This window comes from Canis lupus, chromosome 3 (assembly GCF_048164855.1).
Source record: "Canis lupus baileyi chromosome 3, mCanLup2.hap1, whole genome shotgun sequence".
Taxonomy (NCBI): domain Eukaryota; kingdom Metazoa; phylum Chordata; class Mammalia; order Carnivora; family Canidae; genus Canis; species Canis lupus.
The window spans coordinates 54982280-55004880 of NC_132840.1; the positions used below are offsets into that span (position 1 = coordinate 54982280).

General features: G+C 40.9%; 1 protein-coding gene across 9 annotated transcripts in view; it reads left to right on the forward strand.

Annotated features, from left to right (window-relative positions):
* The window catches only part of STX8 (syntaxin 8), a 255907-nt gene that overhangs the window by 2893 nt on the left and 230413 nt on the right, over positions 1-22601 (forward strand). For 5 of the 9 annotated variants that reach the window (XM_072821146.1, XM_072821148.1, XM_072821147.1 and 2 more), the window contains exons 2-4: positions 2409-2508; positions 9009-9103; positions 18904-19014. The exons of 1 other annotated variant lie outside the window; for it this stretch is intronic. In XM_072821146.1, coding sequence (XP_072677247.1) covers positions 2409-2508; positions 9009-9103; positions 18904-19014 — 306 coding nt within the window. Of the gene's footprint in view, positions 1-2408; positions 2509-9008; positions 9112-18903; positions 19015-22601 lie in introns of all 9 variants that reach the window. 3 more of the 9 variants (XM_072821152.1, XM_072821153.1, XM_072821150.1) reach the window with 2 other exon arrangements.

Here is a 22601-nt window from a genome sequence, read left to right on the forward strand (position 1 = left end):
CCCCCTGGGGAGTCTTTCTCAATTGCTCCTGTCCTGATCAGACCCCATTCTAGTTTAAGCAGAATGCCTGGGGCTGAGTGCCAGGACTTGGTTGCATTGTTTTTGTTGTTTGAAGATTCCTCAATGATTCCAGTGGGTAGCACATTTCTAGAACCTCCGCTTGTCCAGGGCTAACGTGAGAATGTGAGGATTGGGAACAGAACGTCTGGGATTTTGACCTGCATTTCACAGGACCTCTTCAAGGGCTCACTCCCCTACATCTCTAAAGCCCTCTTGTCAAGTCTCACCCGATGATCCTGGTGTTCGAGTCTCTGCAGAAACTAGCTTCCCCGCATCTGTGACCCTGTGATACTGTATCCTCCTACCTAGGGCCACTCAGCCCAATGTGCCAGGCCCGTTTCCTTCCTTTCACCTTTGCTTGTTTCTTGTGTCTTTGGCCCAGTCCAGAATGTGCCTCTCCCTCCTGCCTCTCAATCTTGCAGTTCAGCCCAGAATATAATCTCTTGGCCTAGTCCTGTCAAATCTGAGTGCCTCGGCCGCCAGTGATTTCTCTCACTTCCACACTCCAGAAGGACTTACCAGTTATGTTCCACAGTTGGTAGGAGCTATAGCATACATCATTAGTGATTTCCACAAGTATGGTCTAGGAGCACAGAGCCAGACCTAAGTTCCTCTTTTCAGAGAGGACAGTATGGAGGGGAAAAAGGGGAATGTGGCAAAGCTGGGGCTAGGACCCAGTTTCCTTACCAACTTCCTTCCTGTTATCTTTTTTTTTTTTTTTTTCTTTTTGGGGGGAGAGGCAGAGAGAGAGGGAGGGAGACAATCTCAAGCAGACTGCATACTCAGCACAGAGCCCTATGCTGGGTTTGATCTCATGACCCTGAGATATGACCTGAGCCCAAATCAAGAGTCAGATGCTCAATTGACTGAGCCACCCAGGTGCCCCTTCCCTCCTGTTTCCTTAATTATGTATTGTATCACCTGCTCTTCTTTGTGAACATACGCACACTACACATGTATACATATGCACGATGCCACTTTAGTGTGTAGTGGGAAGTAGTTAATGATCCTACCTCATGGGATGTGAAGTTCAGAATGTAACACTCTTAGCCAGAACTGGCCCAGATCCGTACTCAATCACTATACTACTATTGCTGTAATCACTATAGTAAGATTGGTAAGAGAAGTGACTGAAGATTGTTCTTTTTCATCACTGAAAAACACATTTGCTAAGTTCCTTAGGTATATGAGTAGTGAGTGGGAGTTCAAAGATTTTAAGGAATGGATTGTTTACCTTCTCAAGCAAAACTTGGGACATTGGGTAAAACAGCAGTTTTCAATATTTTGTACTGGGAAAATATGTTGATTGTATCGAACTGACCACCTGGTAGATGAAACACAACGTATAGGTGCACTTAGCTCTTCTCTGTAAAACAAATAGAAAATAGAAAGGCTATTACAAACGGACCCACGAAGGGGTGACTGGGAACTCACTGTGAATTTTTCAAAGCCTCCAACACTTTGAGTACTAAACAGAAACCCAGCAAATGTTTTGAGAGAATTCTCATAAGCTTAGATGTCAGGAGGGTGTGTGTCCTGTGTCTCCAGAGCATTTCGTTGTAGGATAAACAGTACTTGCTGTTCTTGTTTTACATGTAAAGCTCTTCCCAAGATAGCTGCCTGGCTGGCTTCCTCACCTTGCCTGTCACTCTCTGCTCTTTAATCCTGCTTTATTTTTCTTCTTCACACATACCAGCACTTGACATACTACATATTTATTTATTTTATGCCTTTCTCCCTTTGCTAAGCTCCTAGAGCAGGGACGTTGTCCATGTCGTTCACTGCTCTGCTCTCCAGGGCCTGGAACAATACTCGGTACAGAGGAGGCCCTCCGTAAACATTCACCGAACATTCTTTAAGTCAGTGAATTCAAACATGTTACCATCTGCAGAATGGTGTCTTTAAGTCAGTGAATTCAAACATGTTACCATCTGCAGAATGGTGAAGTGGGTAGGAGCCCAAACTCAGGGCTGGGCAGCCTTGGCTTGCTGCTGGGGGTATCACTTGGGCAGGTCTCTGTACCTCTTTGTACCTGATATTTCCTTACAGGTGGGGGTGGTAATGGTACCTGCCTCCTGGCATTTTTTTTGTGGATTAAGTGAATTAAAAATGAAGCATTCAGAATAGATCCCTGCTCATAATATTTACCATAATAGCAACACATGTCCCTATGACTGTTAACTATTACTACCCTTCCTTCCTGTTTGAATTTGTGGCTAGAATTAAAAACAGAAGCTCAAAAAAAAAATTAATTAAAATAAATTTAAAAAAAAACAAAGCTCAGATGACACAGAAATCTTCTTTCAAAGAACCTTAAACATTCTTTTCCCTTTACGACTTTAATGCAGGTTCTCCACATACGACTCTACCTGCCAAATTGCACAAGAGATTGCCGAGAAAATCCAACAGCAAAATCAGTATGAAAGAAATGGTGAAAATACAATCAGGGTAAGACCAGGGGAAAATTAGTACCTGAAATGATTTGTTTGAGCTCTGAGGTCTGAAAACCCTCCTACTGCTGAGGCTGTGTGTGTGTGTGTGTGTGTGTGTATGTATATGTATAAAATGGACTCCAAACTTACATGTGTGGAATTGATATTACAACCAATCAGTTAATCGTTATAACTGAGACTAAGTGAAGCATGACACCTGTTTAATTTCTCCTCCATAACCAAAGTTTCTAACAATTTCATAGTCTGGGTCAAACCCTAGACAGTAAATCTTCCAGACTTTGCAGAACAAGAGGTGACATCTTCACCTCTTGGAGTAACTGTTCTTGCCAAAAGGATCGTGGCCTTTTTTTTGCATTTTACATGGAAAAATGTAAATAGTTTGCAGGCTGTACAAAAACAGTGGCAGGATTTAGCTAGGAAATCTATTTTTTAGACACTCAGGAGTTCATACTAGCACCTTTGATTTGAGTCCAGGACACAAGTTTCTTTCTAAACTTCCCCACTCAAATTCATATTTTTCCTTTCCAGCAGTCAGAACTTTGGTTTCCAAAAACAGTGATATCTTTTTGTTCATTTGATCTACCATATAGTTTACAGAAAACAGTTTCAGAATTACTGCGCAGGTGCCACCACAATCACTAAGTCTGAATTTGTCTTATTTTTTTTAAGAACTAGTATCCCACTAATAATACTGAGGTTATTCTGTTCTAAAGTTATTAGAATGGATTCCTTTTTTGTTTTCCTTTTTTATGCTATCCTTAGCATCTGTTTATATTCTTTTTTTTTTTTTGCAATCTTTAACCCCCATACTTATCCGCCTCCCCCCCCGCCCCAACGTGGTAACCACCAGTTTATGCTCTATGGTTAAGAGTCTATTTCTTGGTTTGTCTCTCTCTCTGTTTTCCCCTTTGTTTCTTTGTTTTCCCTTTGTTGGTTTATTTCTTAATTCCACATAAGAGTAAAATCATGTGGTATTTGTCTTTCTCTGACTTATCTTACTTAGCATTAAACTCTTTAGCTCCATTTATGTTGCTGCAAATAGCAAGATTTAATTCTTTTTATGGCTGAATAATATTCCATTGTGTATGTGTATTCTGTTGTGTGTGTGTATACATATATTCTTATATATGTATACACACACACACTTTTTCATCCACTCATCAAGTGATGGACACTGGGGCTGCTTCCATATCTTGGCTATTGTAGATAATGCCGCAGTAAACATAAGGGTACATGTATCCCCTTGAATTAGTATTCTTTTATTCTTTGGGTAAATACCCAGTAGTTTGATTACTAGATTGTAGAGTAGCTCTATTTTTAACTTACTGAGGACCTGCCTCACTGTTTTCCACAGTGGCTACACCTGTTTGCATTCCGACCAATGTGCAAGAGGGTTCCCCTTTCTCCACATCCTCGCCGACACTTGTTTCTTGTGTTGTTGATTTTATACATTCTGACAGGTGTGAGGTGACATCTCGTTGTGGTTTTGATTTGTATTTCCCTGATGCTGAGTAATGTCGAGCATCTTTTCACGTGTCTGTTGGCCATGTGGATGTCTTCTTTGGAGAAATGTCTGTTCCTGTCTTCTGCCCGGTTTTAAATTGGATTACTTGGTTTTGGGGTGTTGAGTTGAATCAGTTCTTTAGATATTTTGCATATTAAGAGTTTATCAGATATGTCATTTGCAAATGTCTTCTCCCATTCAGTAGATTGCCTTTTTGCGTTGTTGGTTGTTTCCTTTGCCGTGCTGAAGCTTTTTGTTTTGATGAAGTCCCAGTAGTTTATTTTTTATTTATTCACCTTGCCTCAGGAAATATATTTAGAAAGAAGTTGCTTGGGCCAATATTTCCTGCTCTCTTGTAGGATTTTTATGATTTTAGGTCTCACATTTAAGTCTTTAATCTGGGATCCCTGGGTGGCACAGCGGTTTAGCGCCTGCCTTTGGCCCAGGGCGCGATTCTGGAGACCCAGGATCGAATCCCACGTCGGGCTCCCTGCATGGAGCCTGCTTCTCCCTCTGCCTATGTCTCTACCTCTCTCTCTCTCTCTCTGTGTGACTATCATAAATAAATAAAATTAAAAAAAAGACCTATTAAAAAAATAAGTCTTTAATCCACTTTCAGTTTATTTTTGTGTACGGTGTAAGAGAATGGTCCAATTTCATTCTTATGTGCATGGCTGTCCAGTTTTCTAACACCATTTGTTGAAAGACTTTCTTTTTCCCACTGAATACCCTTTCCTGCTTTTTTAGATTAATTGGTCATATAATTGTGGGTTTATTATATTAATAGTACTCCTTATATGCAATCATTTTCATGAATTTCTCGTTTATTCTTCCTGTGTGTTTTTGTTTTTGTTTTTGTTTTTTTTGCAGAAATAAGCATCTGTGTATTTGTGTGTGTTCTCATTTCTCTTCCTTTTACATAAAAGATACCCTTTGGTATCTTGCTCTTTTTATTTAATACTACATTGTAGTGAACCCTCCATATTAATTCACTGAGATCTTTGCTGTTCTTTAGGGCTATATAGTACTCTATCACACAGATATGCTGTTGTCCCATTTAACCCATCTAAGGATGGGCATTTGGATGGTTTCTACTATTGTGCTGTTATGAATAATGCTGCAATAAATCCCTTTATGCTTCCTCCCCCCCTTATATTTGTGGAGATGTCTTTTAAGGGTGAATTCTCAGAACCAGAATGTATGTGATTATTTTCACCCGTAGCCAAATGCCCCTCCATGGAGGTGCTTGCCTTTGGCACCCTGATCAGCAGTGCACGAATTTCTGTTTCTTCACAGGCTGACCAACAGAGGGTGTTGTCATCTTCTTAGTCGTTGCCAGTCAGCTAAGTGAGACATGGTGCCTCAGCGTAGCTTCACATTTGCATTTTTCATACATGAATCGGGAAGTATGTTTTCACATGCTTAAGCGTTATTTATATATATTTTTCTGAGAAGTTCTTGTCTCTTGCCCATTTTTTTATTGGATTGTTGGTCTTTTTAGTCTTTAAAAGAATTCCTTATATAATGTGGAGATTAGTTTTTGGTGACATACTGTAATTTATTTTCTTTATCATTTGTGGTTTGGCTTTGCTTATGGTATCATCTGCCATGTGAAAGTTTTGGTTTTTTTAAACAGTTGGTGAGCGATCTTTAATTGCTTCTGTATTTTTACTCATAACTTTTGCCATTTCTAGGATGTAAGGGAACGTATTCCTGTTTTCTTCTAATAAATGTATGGTTCACTTTTCATGTTTACATCTCTGATTCATTTAACTGGTATCATTTTCTTAGATAGCTAGATTATTTCTAATTATGAGTTTTCAGTGTGGTTAAATTACTGCCCCTGTGAGAATAAGTTTCTCAGTGTAGACTTTCTGGATTTAGGTTGTATGAAATTTTAAGCTTCTTGAACATACAATTCTGTACCAATTCTGATTATCTTTTAAAAATCATTTTCATTTCATTCAAATCCTTAGGTAAAAGTATACAATAGTTTATTGTGCATTTTTAAAATTACTTATGCCACCGAACATATTTTCATATATTTATTGGATACTTGTATTTCTTCCTTTGTGAATTGCCAGTGTATGTCCGTAACCTAACCTGTTATTTCTTAATCTCAGTGTTCTTTGTATGTATGTTGGCTATATTAAAGCTTGATCTGGCATATTTGGTACCAATACATTTTCTCTTAAATTGGCTTTTGATTTTATAAATGACATTTTCTTTTGATATGTAATTGTTTTTAAACACTGTTTGATATTTTCAGTATTTTTATTTGTGGTCTTTTCTTCTAGAAAGAGGGGAGACAATTCTGACAAAGATCTCTCATACCCAGAGATTATGTGAAATATTTTATCTAATCATCTAAATTTTCTTCAATCTTTCCTTCAGTTTTTCCTTTATTTTTAAACATGTATCTTTAAAATATTTGAAGTTTTATTTCAGTGTGTTGTGGGCATTTAATTTTACTTTTTCCCCCCTCTTTGCTAAATTATTCCTTACCTTACTGCCCAGGCTATGAAATATACTGTATTTCATTCACAGACTTTTTACGCAGCTGCACTCTTGCTGGACCTTCTGTTCTGTTGCACTAATGAAGCTTTCGCCAACTCCCAGCATTATACTCTTGTAGTTTTTATAAAGACTTAGTATCTGATTGTTTAAATCCCCCATTATCATATATATTCCTTGTCTTTCTATTTCCCTTTATCCATGTTCTTGAATAATTTTGCATAGCTTCATAGCTTCACTTTTGTGCTGTGCCTCAATTACCACCTGTTTTCCAATAAAAGAACTCCAGATGAGACTTTGAATAGATGTGTGGCTTATTTATAGGTTAAATTAGGGGACATTTACGTTTTTACAGTATTAAATGTTTCCTTCTACTCATTCCTTCATTAGTTATTTACTGCACATTCCCTGTGTGCCAGGCACTGTGCTAGATATTTTTTAGATTTTCCCGACATTGTTAATGATGTTTAAAAATAATAACTAAAAAAAAATTCTCCCTACCTATTACCTAAATTTAGAAACTCCTTTGATTTTTTTTTTTCCATTATGTGGTTGATAACGTACTGACTTCTTTTCCTGTTTCTAGTAATCTGTCAGGGGCTTCATTTAACGTTCCCAAAAAATAGATTACTCCATTTGCAAATAATGATGATTTCCTCTCCTTTCCGGCTCTTGTCTTTCACTTGTCTTAACTGCGTTGGTTAGAACTTCTAGACCAAAGTTGAATCATATTGTAGTTAAAGCAGCTTTCTTGGTTTCTGTTTTGTTTTTAATTAATTCCCCCTATGCTGCATTAATCGTTAACACTGTCAGCTTTATTATTAGATTTTCTAACATCAAACTGTTCGTAAATTACTAGGATAAATTCTGCTTGGTGATAGTATATATATTGTCATCTTAACATAATTCTGAATTTGCTTTGCTAATATTTTTAAAAGACTTTTATGTTTTATAATCCCCATGGGAGATTGGCATGTGGTTTCTTTTTCCCCCCAATATCTCTGTTAGTGCCTGGTACCAGGGTTGTGTTAGCTTAAAATATGAAGTTGGCTTTCCATCTTTTTCTGTGCTTTGGAAGGTTTCTGTTAAATTATGATAATGGAACACTTTTCCTGATTATAAAAGTAATCATTTTCTTATAAAATATTTTTAAAATCCCACTACTCAGAGATAACTGCCCTTGGCATTTTCAAGTATTTCATTCCTAGATTGATTTTTCTCAGTGCGGGTGATATTTCATTTTATGACTTGATTTCTTTTTAAATAAATTATGATGGCTCTCTTACTGTGTTAACAAGTTGAGATTTCAATCATACTTTTTAATGGCTACATTCTCTTTCATCTCTTGAATGCTTTTGAGCTTTAATTTCATAGACCTTTTAGGTTTGATGTGTATCTGTGTGTGTGCGTGCATGTGCATGCGTGTGTTGTGCTTTTTTTGTTTGTTTGTTTTACTCTTTACTTCTTGAATGAGAGGAGATCTGCTTTCCTTGGTATTTCCTCATAAACATTGTGGGTGGTTTTTCCGTGGTTCCCAGAGGTATTAGAATAGTTAAGGTTAGACTTTTCTTGGCTGCTGATACCTTTGAGGGTTGCTTGATGTGTGCAGCCCTGGGCCAACCTCTGGTGTCCTGCTGTTTTTTTTTCCTTAGTGGGACCGCTAATCTAGGGAGGGAGCCCCCACTTCTACTGCAGCTTTGTAATTGCTTTGAACAAGGTAGCAAATGAAATCTGTAACAGTCTTGTTTTTTTAAACATTATCTCTGATTTCACCCATGGCTGACTATATTTAATTTACATGGGTAGCTTTATTTTTCATATTTCTTAATATCTGAGAGCCCCTCTGCCCACCCTCCTCCATACTTGAGAGTAGCACTCACAAACCAAAATTTCCTCTGGGTCTGCAGAATGATTGAGAAAATCCACATGCTGTTGGAAAAAATAGTCACGTGTGGTTAACATTGCATAAGAAGAACACACGGCTATAAAATGTTTAAATGGGTTTTAAGCATACCAGCATATTTAGGGAAGACTGGCCAGGATGACAGTGGGACTTGCCATCTTGTCATTTGAAGCAAAGTTGAGGGAACTGTGGGATTTTTGCTGGGGAATGAAGGCTAGGGAACCCAATTTCCCGTGTGACTCCAAGGTGGACAAAGAGGATCCAAGGGTAGATGCTTAGAGCACAGAATTCAGACTGCAAGGACCAAGTGGCAGTTTCCAATCACTATCTATGGAGGTGTGAACTGGTCACACCTGTGACCTGCAGCTGTGACTGGTCACATTGGAGAGTGGGTACGAGCATCAGGTGGGTGGCTGGACAAAAATTTAGATACCTTACAACCCCAAGGGTATCGTTGGGAGGTTACGCATCTCTGCCAGCTTGCCCTTGCAGGAACCACAGTTATGTTTACATATTTGTAGGAGATCCTGCACCTCTGGACCAGCATACTTAGGATGTGTTCTTTTCTTTCCAGCTTACCGTGACAATCAGAACTTTGTTGCAGAATCTGAAGGAAAAGATCGCCCTTTTGAAGGACTTATTGCTAAATGCTGTGTCAACACATCAGATGTATCCATGTAAACATTTCCACCTCTTTTCTAGAGTGGGAGGAAAAGCAGTCTTATTTTAAGAAAGGAAGGAATCTGGGCCACCCAGATTTTTCCACAGCTTGAGGAAGACCTGGTTTCCAAAATATTGCCTATCCTCTTGATTTCTATTTTAAGTGTCTGTTACATGTTTTACAGTGAATATGCTGGCGGAGCAAGACACACTGAAGGCATTAATTTATTTGAGTGTTATTTGGGCATGACCTTTATGGTGTAGGAAGTGAGTGCTTTCTGCCAGTGGTGTGTTTGCATCAAGGTTTGTATGCCCACCTGTCTAGTCTCCTGAAGATGGTGAGCCACAGCTCCTGCAGGAGACAATCATGGTTATCCTGAGCTGTGATAATGCTAGAGTGTCCAGAGTTTTGAGTGATCCATTTTCTTTTCTGAGAGGCCAATGCCAGTAGAAGTCATATATCTTTGGGATTTTCCCCCCCTCTATTTATGTAGATTATTGAGATGGGACTCCTTTGCCTTCCTATTCTTTGAGAAGCACAGATACTGCCCCAGGTTTGAGAGTTTGGGGGTATGGGGTAGGCAGGGAGCACTTGCTTAAAGCAAGTTGTGCCACCATCTCAACTGCCTACCAATGCTATTAAGTATTGAAATTTTTTTTAGAAGTTCATAATTTGATCCATTTAGGAAAAAACCAGTTCTGTAAAGCCGAGTTTATATTGGTTTGAAAAATGGCCTCAAACTGCTTCCCCCCTCATCATTTCTTCAAATGATCAGTTCATACCCAAAAGCCAGATTCGAGTGTCTCAGGAAATGGTTTTTACATGGGAAAATGTAAGAATATAGACACAATAATTGAAAATGTTTTAACAATTATTTTCTTACGAGTGTAACCCCTTTATGCTACCAGGGAGGTTCATTTAGATTAATTGCATGATTTTCCAAATATCCAGTTACTCACATGCTAAGGTTTCAAGTAAAAGTTTAATTTCAACAAACAATGGGGGCTTTATTTTTAACACAACTGGAATATTCTGATATCTCCATCTGGTATAATTTATACTACACATATATTAGATATATACGTGTGTGTATATATATTTTTAAAGGTTTATTTATTATTTGAAAGAGAGGGAGAAAAAGTGGAAGCACAAGCGAAGGGTGGAGGGGGTGGGAAGGAGATGGTGGTGGTGGTGACAGGGACAGAAAGAGAGGGAGCAGACTCCCCTGCTGAACAGAGAGCCCAATGTGAGACTTGATACCAGGACCCTGGGACTTGACCTGAGCCGAAGGCTTGCTTAACCAGGTGAGCCATGCTGGTGCCCCATGCACATTATTATAAAAAGGGTTTTAACTTATCAAGATCAGCAAGTCCTACTATGTAGACCTCAAGTGGTTTCCAATTGGCCCAACTGCACTTGAGGTCCAGATAGACACACTCATTTTCTTGTTACCTAAAGCACATATGTAAGGAAGGTAACTAAATAGTCCTTTCAGGATGTAATATTAACAACTGTGTATTTGCTAACCTTCCATTAAGGTAACATGATTATTCATCTTATAATATTTATGTGTTAAACTAGAGGGTAAAAAGGAAACAAATTAAGAACTCTTACTTTTTTCTATTGGTAACTTCTGCTCGTTATTAGTTACAGAGGAGCATGTGGCAGTAATAATTGACTTTGTTCTGAATGCTTTCAGCCTGACCATCTTTTGAAATCTCACAGACTTTGGTTTTGTGGTCATCTCAGAATTTGCTGAATGAAGCACGAAAAATATATAAAAATATTTAAAAGTATTGAACAGAGTTATTAAACACATTATGAAAATATTTAAGGACATTACTGTGGATAATGTAGAATTTTGTAGGATAAAGCAGAAACTCAGCTGGACGATAACAGCATTCTTTAAACTCTTAAGTCTTTTTTTCAAACAATTGGGTCTTTCTACTAGAAGTGCAACCCATGCTAAGGATGGAATTTCTGGTCACCCGCCCCAAGGGGGCGCTCAATACCTCTGCGTTTTCAGGGAGACCATTTCTTTTGATGGAATGGAAAGGAGGTAGTTTCTCCATTATGAAGCCTCTTTTTAATTCCCTTGACCTTCTCCTACCCAACTATTTTACATAATTCTATGGCAGTTATCCTCCGGATTTATCCTCTCTTGTATTTATCCTCTCTGTATCAGAGAGCTATTTGCGTTGATGGTTCCTTATTTTCTTTACAAAAAAAGGTATTGAGGCCAGGTCAACCTTTGCACCCCAAGTCACAGATGGAGCTGGAAAAAGAATCCAGCATCCCAGCAGAGGAGTATTTTACACAGAGAGGAATCCGAGGGCTGGAGTAACTTGCCCCAGACTCCACAGCTGGGAAATGGTAGAGCTTGGACACAGAGTCAGGGCTGTCTGGCCCCGAAGCCAGTTGTTTAAAAGCTGAATCTTACTTTAGTAGAAATAATACAGTCATCTGTCACCTGGCATGTCTTCAACTAGAATTCCCTAATAATTGGCATGTTACTCTAGAGCCAAGACAAATCCTGTTTATAATGCAAATCCTCAAGACCCTCCTTAATCATCAGAAAGATTAAACACTGTTCACTGTGGTTTATTAGGTATGCTTTATGATGTTGTAATTCTTAGAAAAATTTTTGTCCGTAAATCGCCAACAGAGTGACTGTTTAATCCTTTTTTTTTTTTTTTTTTAAGGCATAACTAATGTTGGGTGACTTTTTTAATGTGAATATTTGAATACCACATTTCCTTACTGTGTTGGGTAGTTGAGAGTTTACGGCACTTTACTCAGTAAATTTATGTATTTGTGCAGTTTTCCAAAGAACACTAGGGATTGCCAGAAAGATAAGTCCTAGGAAAATGCCTCCCAAACAATTAAACTCATGGAGTGAAGGCATAAGATGTTATTGCTCTTTCTTGGAAAAGTATTTTCTCCTGGCAAGAATAAATGTGAAGTTAAAATGAAAGTTCTGTGCTTTTGAATTGGTTAGTTAGCAATTCATAAACCAAAGTCCTGCAGCCAGAGTTTAAAATTGCTGAAAAACATTAATTTCTATTCACCATGTTTCTTGGTGACAGCAGTTGTTAATTGCTTCGCTGGTTGAGCAAAGTTGTGGGCCATGGGAGGCTGCATGTGCAATGTCAGGTAGTAGTAAAATTATTCTTGAATTGGCCTTATGTGAAGCTCATCTTTTTGTTGGGTTCTCAAAGGCAGCACCTTTACTACTTTAAGGAGATTTTTTAAAAATCTCTTTACAAAGGGGTTCAATATAAAAAGATACTTTGGTGTCTTGGGAGATGTCCCATAGAAATGATCTTTAAAACTATAAATAACTTTTCTTCCCCTTTCTCTTTTGCAGGGGGAGAAAAGATAGGTAGACAGGTGGATAGGCAGATGCAGCCATCTGCATTCGGTAACAAACCAAACGAATGCAGATGTTGGGGGGCTAACCAAATAGACTTCAGAGAGAGCCCCTCGTGGCTCCAGTGAAGCTCAAATGGGTTCTCAAGCATGGTACTTATACATGACAGTTTTCATTGGGACTTCGTATGGTGAGGAAGTAGGGACAAGACTGTTGATGTCGGTAGGGATTTTTTGATTTATAGTCTTGCTACATTCTTTCTAGCTTTCCATGCTAAGATCTTTCTTTGTTACCACGGTAGTAAAAGTAGATGGTAGTTTTGCTTGCTGTGGTTTTGTTTTTTTTTTCTTTTTTTTAATTTTTATTTTAGAGAGAGAGCCAGAGAGATCAAAGAGGGAGAAGGAGAAGCAGACTCCCCACTAAGCAGGGAGCCCAATGTGGGGCTCCATCCCAGGACCCTGAGATCATGACCTGAGCTGAAGGCAGATGCATAGCCAACTGAGCCACCCAGGCGCTCCTGCCTGCTGTGGTTTCTTGTTTTGTTTTGTTTTGTTTTCTGAATATCCATACCTGGCACAATGTATAATTAGTAACTTGATGTAAGTCTCCCACCAGCCCCAATTTGTTGGGAAGTATTTCTGCTTCCACGAAGTCCATTGGTATGGTGGGAACAGCACTGACTTTGGAAGCAGACAGACCTGAGATTGAGGACTAGCTCTGCCACTTCTCAAGCAATTTAGCCTTTCTGGACCTTCATTTCATTATCTTGAGTAGGAATTAGAAAAAAAAGTTACATTGCAAGGTTGTTTTAAAAGCTGGAGGAAGTCAATTTAAAGCATCTCACAGGACTAGCCTCTCCTACTGGCAGGTGTTGAATACTTGGTTGCTTTCAACATTTACTAACCTTGGACAAATTACCTAACCTCTTTGTGCCTTGGTGGGGTTTTTTTTTTCCCATCCGGAAAGAGGGATAATAAAAGTATACCTGACCTGCTACTTATTATTTTGTCCCTATTGTAAAGATTCCAGCTAACAGGGAGAATTTACAGATAGTCCTTCTGGAGTTGCTCATCGTGTAAAGAGATTATAGCAAGGCACATAGATAATGTATTAAAATAGGGCTTGCAAAATGAGATCAGTGCTCTGAGGAAGGTAAAGGGTTGGCCTGGTATATAATAAATATTCAGAAGAGTTTGTTAACTTAAAAAAAAAAAAGGATGAGATGCATGTGAGCTAGCAAAGTTTAGCCTCTAGGACCCTCAACTATCTATTTTTTTTTTTTTAAGATTTTATTTATTCATGAGAGAGACAGAGAGGCAGAGACACAGACAGAGGGAGAAGCAGGCTCCCTGCAGGGAGCCCAATGTAGGACTCAATCCCGGGACCCTGGGATTATGAAGGCAGCTGAAGGCAGATGTTTAACCACTGAGCCACCCAGGTGCCCCTTTAAACTGTCTTGTCACAGCTCTTAGGGCACCAAAAAAGAAATCAGTGTATCTGCAAACTTCTTCCTTCTACAGCGTGATTAATTCACAAGCAAGGCTTGCCAAAATTCTTAAGCCTTCTACCAACTAAAGAGAAAATCCAGGAGCTGGAATGGGGAGTGGGGCATCCTGTGGGACCAGCAGTATCTTCCTTCCACTTCCTCATAGATTCCCAGGGCTTGTCAAGTTTGAGCAGGGAAGCTGGCCTGAAGCGCACTGGTAGCAAGTTACTGGTAATATGAAATCAGCATCCCATTTCATGTACAACCTTACATCCCTATCACTTGGCTTTATATGTAAAGCCAGCCATCAGTCCACATACACGTAGTAGGATCCTTGCTTAGATGATTCTACGATCTCTTGTTAGGAACAACTCCTCAAATGATGAGTGTGCTGGGCAGAAGGGCTGTTAATCTGTGATTTCTCCTTTTGCTCCTCTCCCCCCATCTCCTATACCACATCCTCCCAGTAGATTAAAATACAAATCAAACAAGGAGGAGGGCGTTCCTAATTGGTTAATTTTCCAGTTTTCCCAGATTAGCAGGGCGTCTCTGGGAAAATTCTGTGTTGGTATTACTGGTTCTGATGTTGATTTTAACAGGATGCTGTGCAGAGGCCAAGTGGATAGTCCTGGGAGCCCCAGGGTGCAGAAGCCCCCTGAAGGTTTGGGGGTCAATGCCAGCTCGTCTTGGTGGGAAAGCCCTGACTTGAAGCAGACAGAGCTGGGCTCCAGCCTGATGTTGTCAGTAATCAGCCAGGTGACAGCCACACTGGGCCATGCTCCTGGTGGCGAGAACCAGGGGAACCCTACCTGGCTCTGGGGAACACTAAGGATTCATGTAGCAGTAACTGTGATTCTGTTCTTCAGCTCTAACCTACAAAACACAATCACCAAGCTTTACCGCTCTTGAAACTGATGTTATTTAATAAAGTCTATCCTCAGGAGCCTTTAATCCTGTAACTGGCGTCTGTTAAATTTGAGCACCTGTCTTTCCCTGTTGCTATTATAAAAGCACCTTCTACCTATATGCTTATGATTGGTTTTGGCCAGCGCCTCGCCTCTCTCTCTACTTCATCCCCACCATCTCCACCTCTTTCAGGGTTCACAGTGTGGATGGTGGGCACCTGTCATCCCAGGCTTTCCTAGGCTTGCGTAACTAGGTGTGCATGTAGATATAAATTTCATTTTGACTACATAAAGGGGTCACACCATCCATTTGGTTTTGAAACTTGTGATTTTATTAATTAGCATTATGATAGGCACACCATACAAAACACCTGAAAAGTAAGGGTCCCTCACACCCCAAATCCCCAATGCTCCCTCCTTAGTGGCAGTTGTTTCGTATCCTTCCAGATATGTTCTGTGTATACATACAAACATACGTGTGTCCAGCTGAGTGTTTTTTAAATGCAGTGGGAGCACACCATTCACTGTTTAGCTCTTGGCTGCTTTTTCTTTTATTTCATTTTAACACTATGTTTTAGAAATGATATCCTATCAGATAATCCACGTCAAGTACTTAGTAAGTGCTCGGGTATGTTAATTATTATCGCCGGTCCATTAAGAGTGTTGCCACTCTTTTTTCTCCTTTTTTTTTTCTTTTAGGCTGCAAAACATTTCCACTGTGGAGTTGTGCTAATTCTTATTTGGTGGACATCAGGATGTTTTTGCTATTTGGCTGTAGTGAACATGTCTGTTCCTAAGCCTTGGTGTAGATGTGTGATGTATCTGCAGGACAAGGACCTGTTGTAAGATTGTGCTTTCTAAATTTTGCCATTTAGAAGGCAGTCTGGCAATTGGCTGAGCTTGTTTTTGTCACAGAGTGCCTGCTTCCTCTACCCTTTCCAGAACTTCCTGGTCACACTTCCTAATCTGATACATGAAGGGGATAGTATGTTTCTGTTTGCATTTCTTTTACTAATGTAAAAACTGAATGTTTTTCCATTATTATTAGGGGTTCTTTTTTCTGTGCTCTGTAATGTTTTTGCCTCTTTCTTTTCATTTGTCACTATTAATTTGTCATATATATATTCATTTTGCTGATACTTAAAAAGTTCTATATAGTCACATTGGTCTTTTCCTTCGTGGTCTATACATTTTCAATTTGATGGGAAAGATTTCTCTTATCCCAAGAATTATAAAAAGTTACCCTTTGTCTTCCCTGATGATACTTTTGTGATTTTATTTTTTTAACCTTTAAATCTCTGAGCCAGTGAAATCTATGCTTAATTGTAAGAATGGATTGTAGTTCAGCTTATGTTTGCTTGGGTGGCTGGACACTGAAAACCACAGGTTGCCAGAGTTGGTGGAATGCAGAACACAGGACTAGGCAAGTTAGTATTGTGATATAACTAATACTTTCCACAAAGTAAAATTCCCATTTTGTCCTGTATAATTCATGCCATAGCTTCTGAGAGCTTCTATTCCCCCCAACCTCCCGACCCATGACCTTCTCTTAGGTAGAAGAAAAACCTTCTGCTCTGTTGACAATTTGCCACTAATGGAAACACATTGATACCTATCCTTTCTATGGCATCCATCAAAAGGCAAATATTTGGACTTTTTTTTGTCCAGATGAAGTACTTCAGCCCCCTCTTTCTTTCTTCCTTCCTTTCTTTCTTTTTTTTTATGATTTTCAAATTTATTTGAGAGAGAGAAAGGAAGGGGCAGAGGGAGAGAGAGAATCTTGAGCAAACTCTTTGTGAGGGCAGAGGCCAACACAGGGCTCAATCTCACGACCCTGAGATCATGACCTGAGTGAAACCCAAGAGCCTGACACTCAACTAACTGAGCCACCCACGCACCCAGCCCGCTGTTTCTTAGCTGCAGTGGCTAGTTTATGGTTACCAAGAGGGCTTTGGGAAGAGCATGGCATTCTGGAATGTTGAGACAATCTATTGACTTATTTTAATATCTGAAGCCACTGACCCTGCTAAACTACATTGGTTTGGGGATTTGTGATTTTATTAACTACTGTCTGTTACTGGAGAACTTTTTTTTTTTTTTTAATTTTTATTTATTTATGATAGTCACAGAGAGAGAGAGAGAGAGGCAGAGACATAGGCAGAAGCAGGCTCCATGCACCGGGAGCCCGACGTGGGATTTGATCCCGGGTCTCCAGGATCGCGCCCTGGGCCAAAGGCAGGCGCCAAACTGCTGCACCACCCAGGGATCCCTGGAGAACTTTTTTAATGGATTTTTAAAAATTATTATTATTTTACTTGCAAGCTAGCTCTTTCTATTCACAATTAGCACCAGAAATTGTAGATCCCCAGGCCATGGTCCCCTGCCTCCTCCAGGAAATGGTGATGCTCCTACTTGATTTTGCCAATTTCTTGGAAATATTTTTGGGCCTACATACAGTGTTTCATGCCATCTCTTAAATAGAGAAGTGTCTCTGAATTTAAAGTAGGAGCCAAATAAATAAATAAATAAATAAATAAATAAATAAATAAATAAATAAAGTAGGAGTCTCACTAACATCTTACCGTTACCAGAACTAGGACTGTGCCCCGGGTGACTACGTTACCAGAGTTTCATGTCCAATAAAACAAAAGCCATCTAATAAAAACTCAAAGCCAGATAAAATCCACTGTGCTGAGGTGGCTTATTTCTGTACTTACTCTCTTGTGTCTTGTGTCAGAGATGTTCTTTCAGAAGTGTTGGTTAGCTTTCTCCACTTTTTTTTTTTAAGATTTTATTTTTTTATTTGAGAGAGAACAAGCAAGGGAAAGGCAGAGGGAGAAACAGGAGAAGCAGACTCCTCGCTGAGCATGGAGCCTGATTCAAGGCTCAATCCCAGGACCCTGGGATCATGACCTGAGCTGAAGGCAGACACTCAACCAACAGATTCACCCAGGCTCCTATCCCCTTGTTCTTTCATGGCAGAAATTTTCTCCCTGAACATTTTATTTTGTTTTTAAACATGCAAGCACGCACACACATTCCCTAAGCCTAGAAGAACTTGCTTAGCTTGCTTCAAGGAAGCTAGTATAAAAAAAAAACTGGATTTAGCCCAGATTTATTTCTTTGCCATAACTCATGAATTGTGCTGGAAAAGGTGTTAGAAATAATCTATTATCTGGTATTGCATCTGAGGAAACAGATCGAAAAAGGTGGTTCAAGGTCATAAATAGTGGTCAAAACAAGACTTTCGGCTTCAGACTCCTGGTTTCACTGCTTACTAGAATAACACATTGAAATCCGATTCTTTTTTTGTAATTGTCTTTAAATATCATGCCGTGTATTTAAATATTGAGCTGATGGGAGCTGCTTTTAGATCAAATGTGTCGCACAGAGTAGCACTTTGCAGGATCTATTCCCAGTGTGTTAATAGGAAGAAAGAAGGCAGCATAGAAAACCTCTTTCCTTTTTTTTTTTTTTTTTAAAGATTTTATTTATTTATTCATAGAGACACAGCTAGAGAGAGAGAGGCAGAGACACAGGCAGAGGGAGAAGCAGGCACCATGCAGGGAGCCCGATGTGGGACTCGATCCCGGGTCTCCAGGATCACGCCCTGGGCTGCAGGCGGCGTTAAACCGCTGCGCCACTGGGGCTGCCCAACCTCTTTCCTTTTTTTACAGAGTATCTTAGGGTACTCCTGTCTAGGAGAACACCCTTGAACACTGCCTCCTAGAACTTAAAACCTGAGGACTCCCTGAGTCAGATGGCTCTGCTGATAGGAATAATCATTTCAGTGTTGGTCGCTGGGAGGAAGATAATTTCTACCTCCTGTATTTCTCAGTGGTTGAGTCTGTCAAGGTCATTGAGTTGGAAGATCTGTGATGTCGAAGGTCAGAGCAGGAGCAGAAGCAGAACAGCTGAGATCTCTTCTGGCCAATATTGCTTAGTGTCTGTACTGGGTCATAGCTGGCTGGGAGAGCTCACTGCATAACAGAATAGGTAAACTGAGGTAATCCAGCCACTGTTGGGACCTTAACTAGCTGCCTGCAGCACACAGCTTGAAGGAGACCGAAGACAGAACCTCCTGGATGAACTCGTAACTCGAGAGAGACTGCTTGTGGCATCTTTTAAGAACGAGGGTGCAGAACCGGATCTCATCAGGTAGGGCCTTTTCATTTACAGGGATTATGTGGTGGGTGAAGATGTGTTTGCAGAGATTACAGATTTGTTTCCTGAATGGTCTAACTCAACTAGTAAAATAGATCCAGCTCATTTATAGTGTTTGACTATCATTTTCTTTCAACTTAGTGTTTTTTAATTTTCGAGATTTAGGAAATCGGGTGTGTTGAGCTGCATCTCATCTTGAGGGGTGAATGTTTGGGGAGAGTACAGACAAAATCAGCAAATCTCCTTTGCATCCTTGAGTTGCTTTCTGCTATCTTAGCTGTCTTTTAAACTCCTGAAGCCAGGTACTCATCTGTGTGGGGACATTAGGTGTTTTTTTTTTTGTTTTTTTTTTTCCCCCCCACTGGCACTTTGGAAAAGTGTGTCCTAGTAAGATGTGTCATCCATGGCTCATGAAGGTAGGGGAATGGGGCAGGATTCTTGCTCCTGCTGTGCCCCTGAGTGATTCACAGGCCATGCAGTTGATTGCTGTTCTGCACCAAGCTCTGTTGGAAGGCCCGGAGAAGTGGTCCGGCGTTCCAGGGTTGGGGTTAACAAACCCTGTATGGTTACATCTTTAGAACTGGCCTCCCCCTGCTTCCAGAACTCCTGTAAGGTCATCGTGGGAACCATCACAGAAGGACAGGACTTTAGGGTAGAAACTCACTTCTCTCCTTCTTCCCCACGGGGTCTGATGCTTTCACTCTGGAGAGGAGCTTGTTTCTGCTGAGTTCTTGGTCAGGAATAACATGGCTTTTCCCCAAGAGCAATGGTTTTTGACCTTTGGCCACATATTGCCAGGCCCCACCTCAAACAATTAAATGGGGGAAAGGGGGGTGCATGGAGGATCCCAGGTGAGTCTGGTAGGCAGCCAGGATTGCAGACCATTGCCCTGGGGCAAGGATGCAGCAGTTTCCTTTGGGCCCCAGACTTCTCAGGAGCATGTGATCCTGGGTTTTTGTGTTTTTATTTTTTTTAAGATTTTATTTATTTATTCATGAGAGGCATAGAGAGAGGGGCAGAGACACAGGCAGAGGGAGAAGCTGGCTTCCTGCTGAGAAACCAACATGGGACTGGATCCCAGGACCCCAGGATCACACCCTGAGCCAAAGGCAGATGCTCAACCACTGAGCCACCCAGGTGCCCCTGATCCTGGGTTTTTAGAAAGAGATTATGAAAGATAGGAAGCTAAATGAAATCTTAAGTCGTTTCAATGGAGAAGTAAAGCCAGGGAGGGAGGAGTTGTGTCCCAGGCAGGGTTTGTAAGAAGCCTGGGGTTGGGGTGGCTGTCTCTCTGCCCGTGTGTGGTGGATGAAGGTGGTGGTCCAGAGCTGGTGACATGGAGCACATGAGCAAGGAAATCTGTAGTGTAGAGTTGGTGCCACCTGTCAGGAAGGGCCTTTACCCGGAAGGAAGAGATCTTTATAGTCCAGACAGTGAACAGAGGCACAGTCAGGTGGCAGAGCCAAGTGGAGAGGCAGTAGGGAGGGGGGTGCATCTACATACCTCTGCTTTGTGGTCATGGAGGTGGTGACAGTGATGGACAGTAATAGTTACCTACCCCATTCCCGACAAGAGTATGTCATGTGCCCAGCTCTGCTTAGTGCTCTACATGGTGTCATTTACAAAAGCTGAAGAGGCTACTTTATGTGCGAGGTCTTTGTAGGTTTTGTGGGTATTTTAGTCCCCTCTTGCTTGTTACTTGTCTTCTCTCCTGTGATCATCTCCATATCCTTGTTATTTAAAATGTAACCTGTGCACAAGCGTCATTGCCACCTGGGAGTGTGTTAGAGGTGTGTTAGAAGTCCAAGTTAGATTCTTGGACCCTGCCCCCAAACCTCCTGAATCTGTTTTTGTTTTTTAAGACTTTTATTTATTTATTCATGAGAGACAGAAAGGGGCAGAGACACAGGCAGACGGAGAAGCAGGCTCCCTGCGGGGAACCTGATGCAGGAGTCGATCCTAGGACCCCAGGATCATGACCTGAGCCAAAGGCAGACGTTCAACCACTGAGCCACCCAGGCGTCTCTGAATCTGCATTAAAAAAAAATAATAATAGGGATCCCTGGGTGGCGCAGCGGTTTAGCGCCTGCCTTTGGCCCAGGGCGCGATCCTGGAGACCCAGGATCAAATCCCACGTCAGGCTCCCGGTGCATGGAGCCTGCTTCTCCCTCTGCCTGTGTCTCTGCCTCTCTCTCTCTCACTGTGTGCCTATCATAAATAAATAAAAATTAAAAAAATAAACTAATTAAAAAAATAATAATAATAATAAATTAAAAAAATAAAAAAATAAAAATTATTTTTAATAGGCTTGAACTCAGGACAGTGATGTTGAGTCATGTGTTCTACCCACTGAGCCAGCCACGTGCCCCTGAATCTGCATTTTAACAAGATCTCTGGGTGATCTGAATGTACCTTACCATTTGAGAAACAACGGCTCTATATCCTCTGTTCCTAACAGCAGCACTTCGTATCAGAGTCACACAAGAGGCTTATAAATAAAAAGTAAAAAAAGAGGCTTACAGGTGTCAGGATCATGTACTTGCGGGGTTGAGTTAGTAGTCTGGCCAACAATAGGTTTTTGGGTGTTTTTTTTTTTTTTAAGACTTTTTTTTTTTTTCTTTTCATGAGAGGCACAGAGAGAGGCACAGACACAGGCAGAGGGAGAAGCAGGCTCCCTGTGGGGACCCCGATGTGGGACTCGATCCCAGGACCCCAATATCATGACTTGAGCCAAAGGCAGATGCTCAACCACTGAGCCACACATGTGTCCCTGGGTTGTTCCTTCTGGGGCCATGACGGAGAGTCTGCTGTAGGCCTCTCCTCTGGTTGTTCCTTCTGGGGCCATGACGGAGAGTCTGCTGTAAGCCTCTCCTCTCCTCTCCTTGTAAATGGCTGACTTCATATGGTCATTTCTCTGTGTGTCAGCATCCAAATTCCCTTTCAGGGTGCCAGCCATACTAGATTATGGCTCACCCTATGACCTCATTTTAATCTAATTACCTCTCTAAAGAACCTGTCTCCAGATATCATTGTGTCCTGAGCTGTGTACTAGAGGTCCGCATTTCAGCATCGGAATTTTTGTGGGGACACAGTTCAGCCCAGAACTCAGTCTCGAAATTGCGAGGCTTTACAGACATTCCAGGAGAATCTGATCAATGAGAGAGGATGCATGCTAGATGAGAGCATTCTCAAATACTATGTAGGAAAATCCCTGGGAAATCTGCTTCTGGGCCGTGAAATGGACGCTCCAACGACACTGTTCCCTCAGCTTGGCAGAAATGATAGCATCACTGCAGACTCATCAGGGACAGGAAATAAGTGTATGGTGAGCGAATGAATGAATGTTGAAGTCAATTGCTAGAAGTAGATTGTCTTAGCTTAGAAGTCAGAGTCTCCGGTCTTTGAGTCCACTCACCTGCCCACGTCAGGGTGTTATTTTTGCCCTCTGTACCCCTAACCCCCACACTTGAGGCCTGTCTGGCCCTCCCCAACTTCTCGTACGCTCATAATTCTCTCACTAGCCTTCTGAGGATCTGAATTCAGACGTAGACATAAGGAGTTTGGGTTCACAGCTCAGCTTG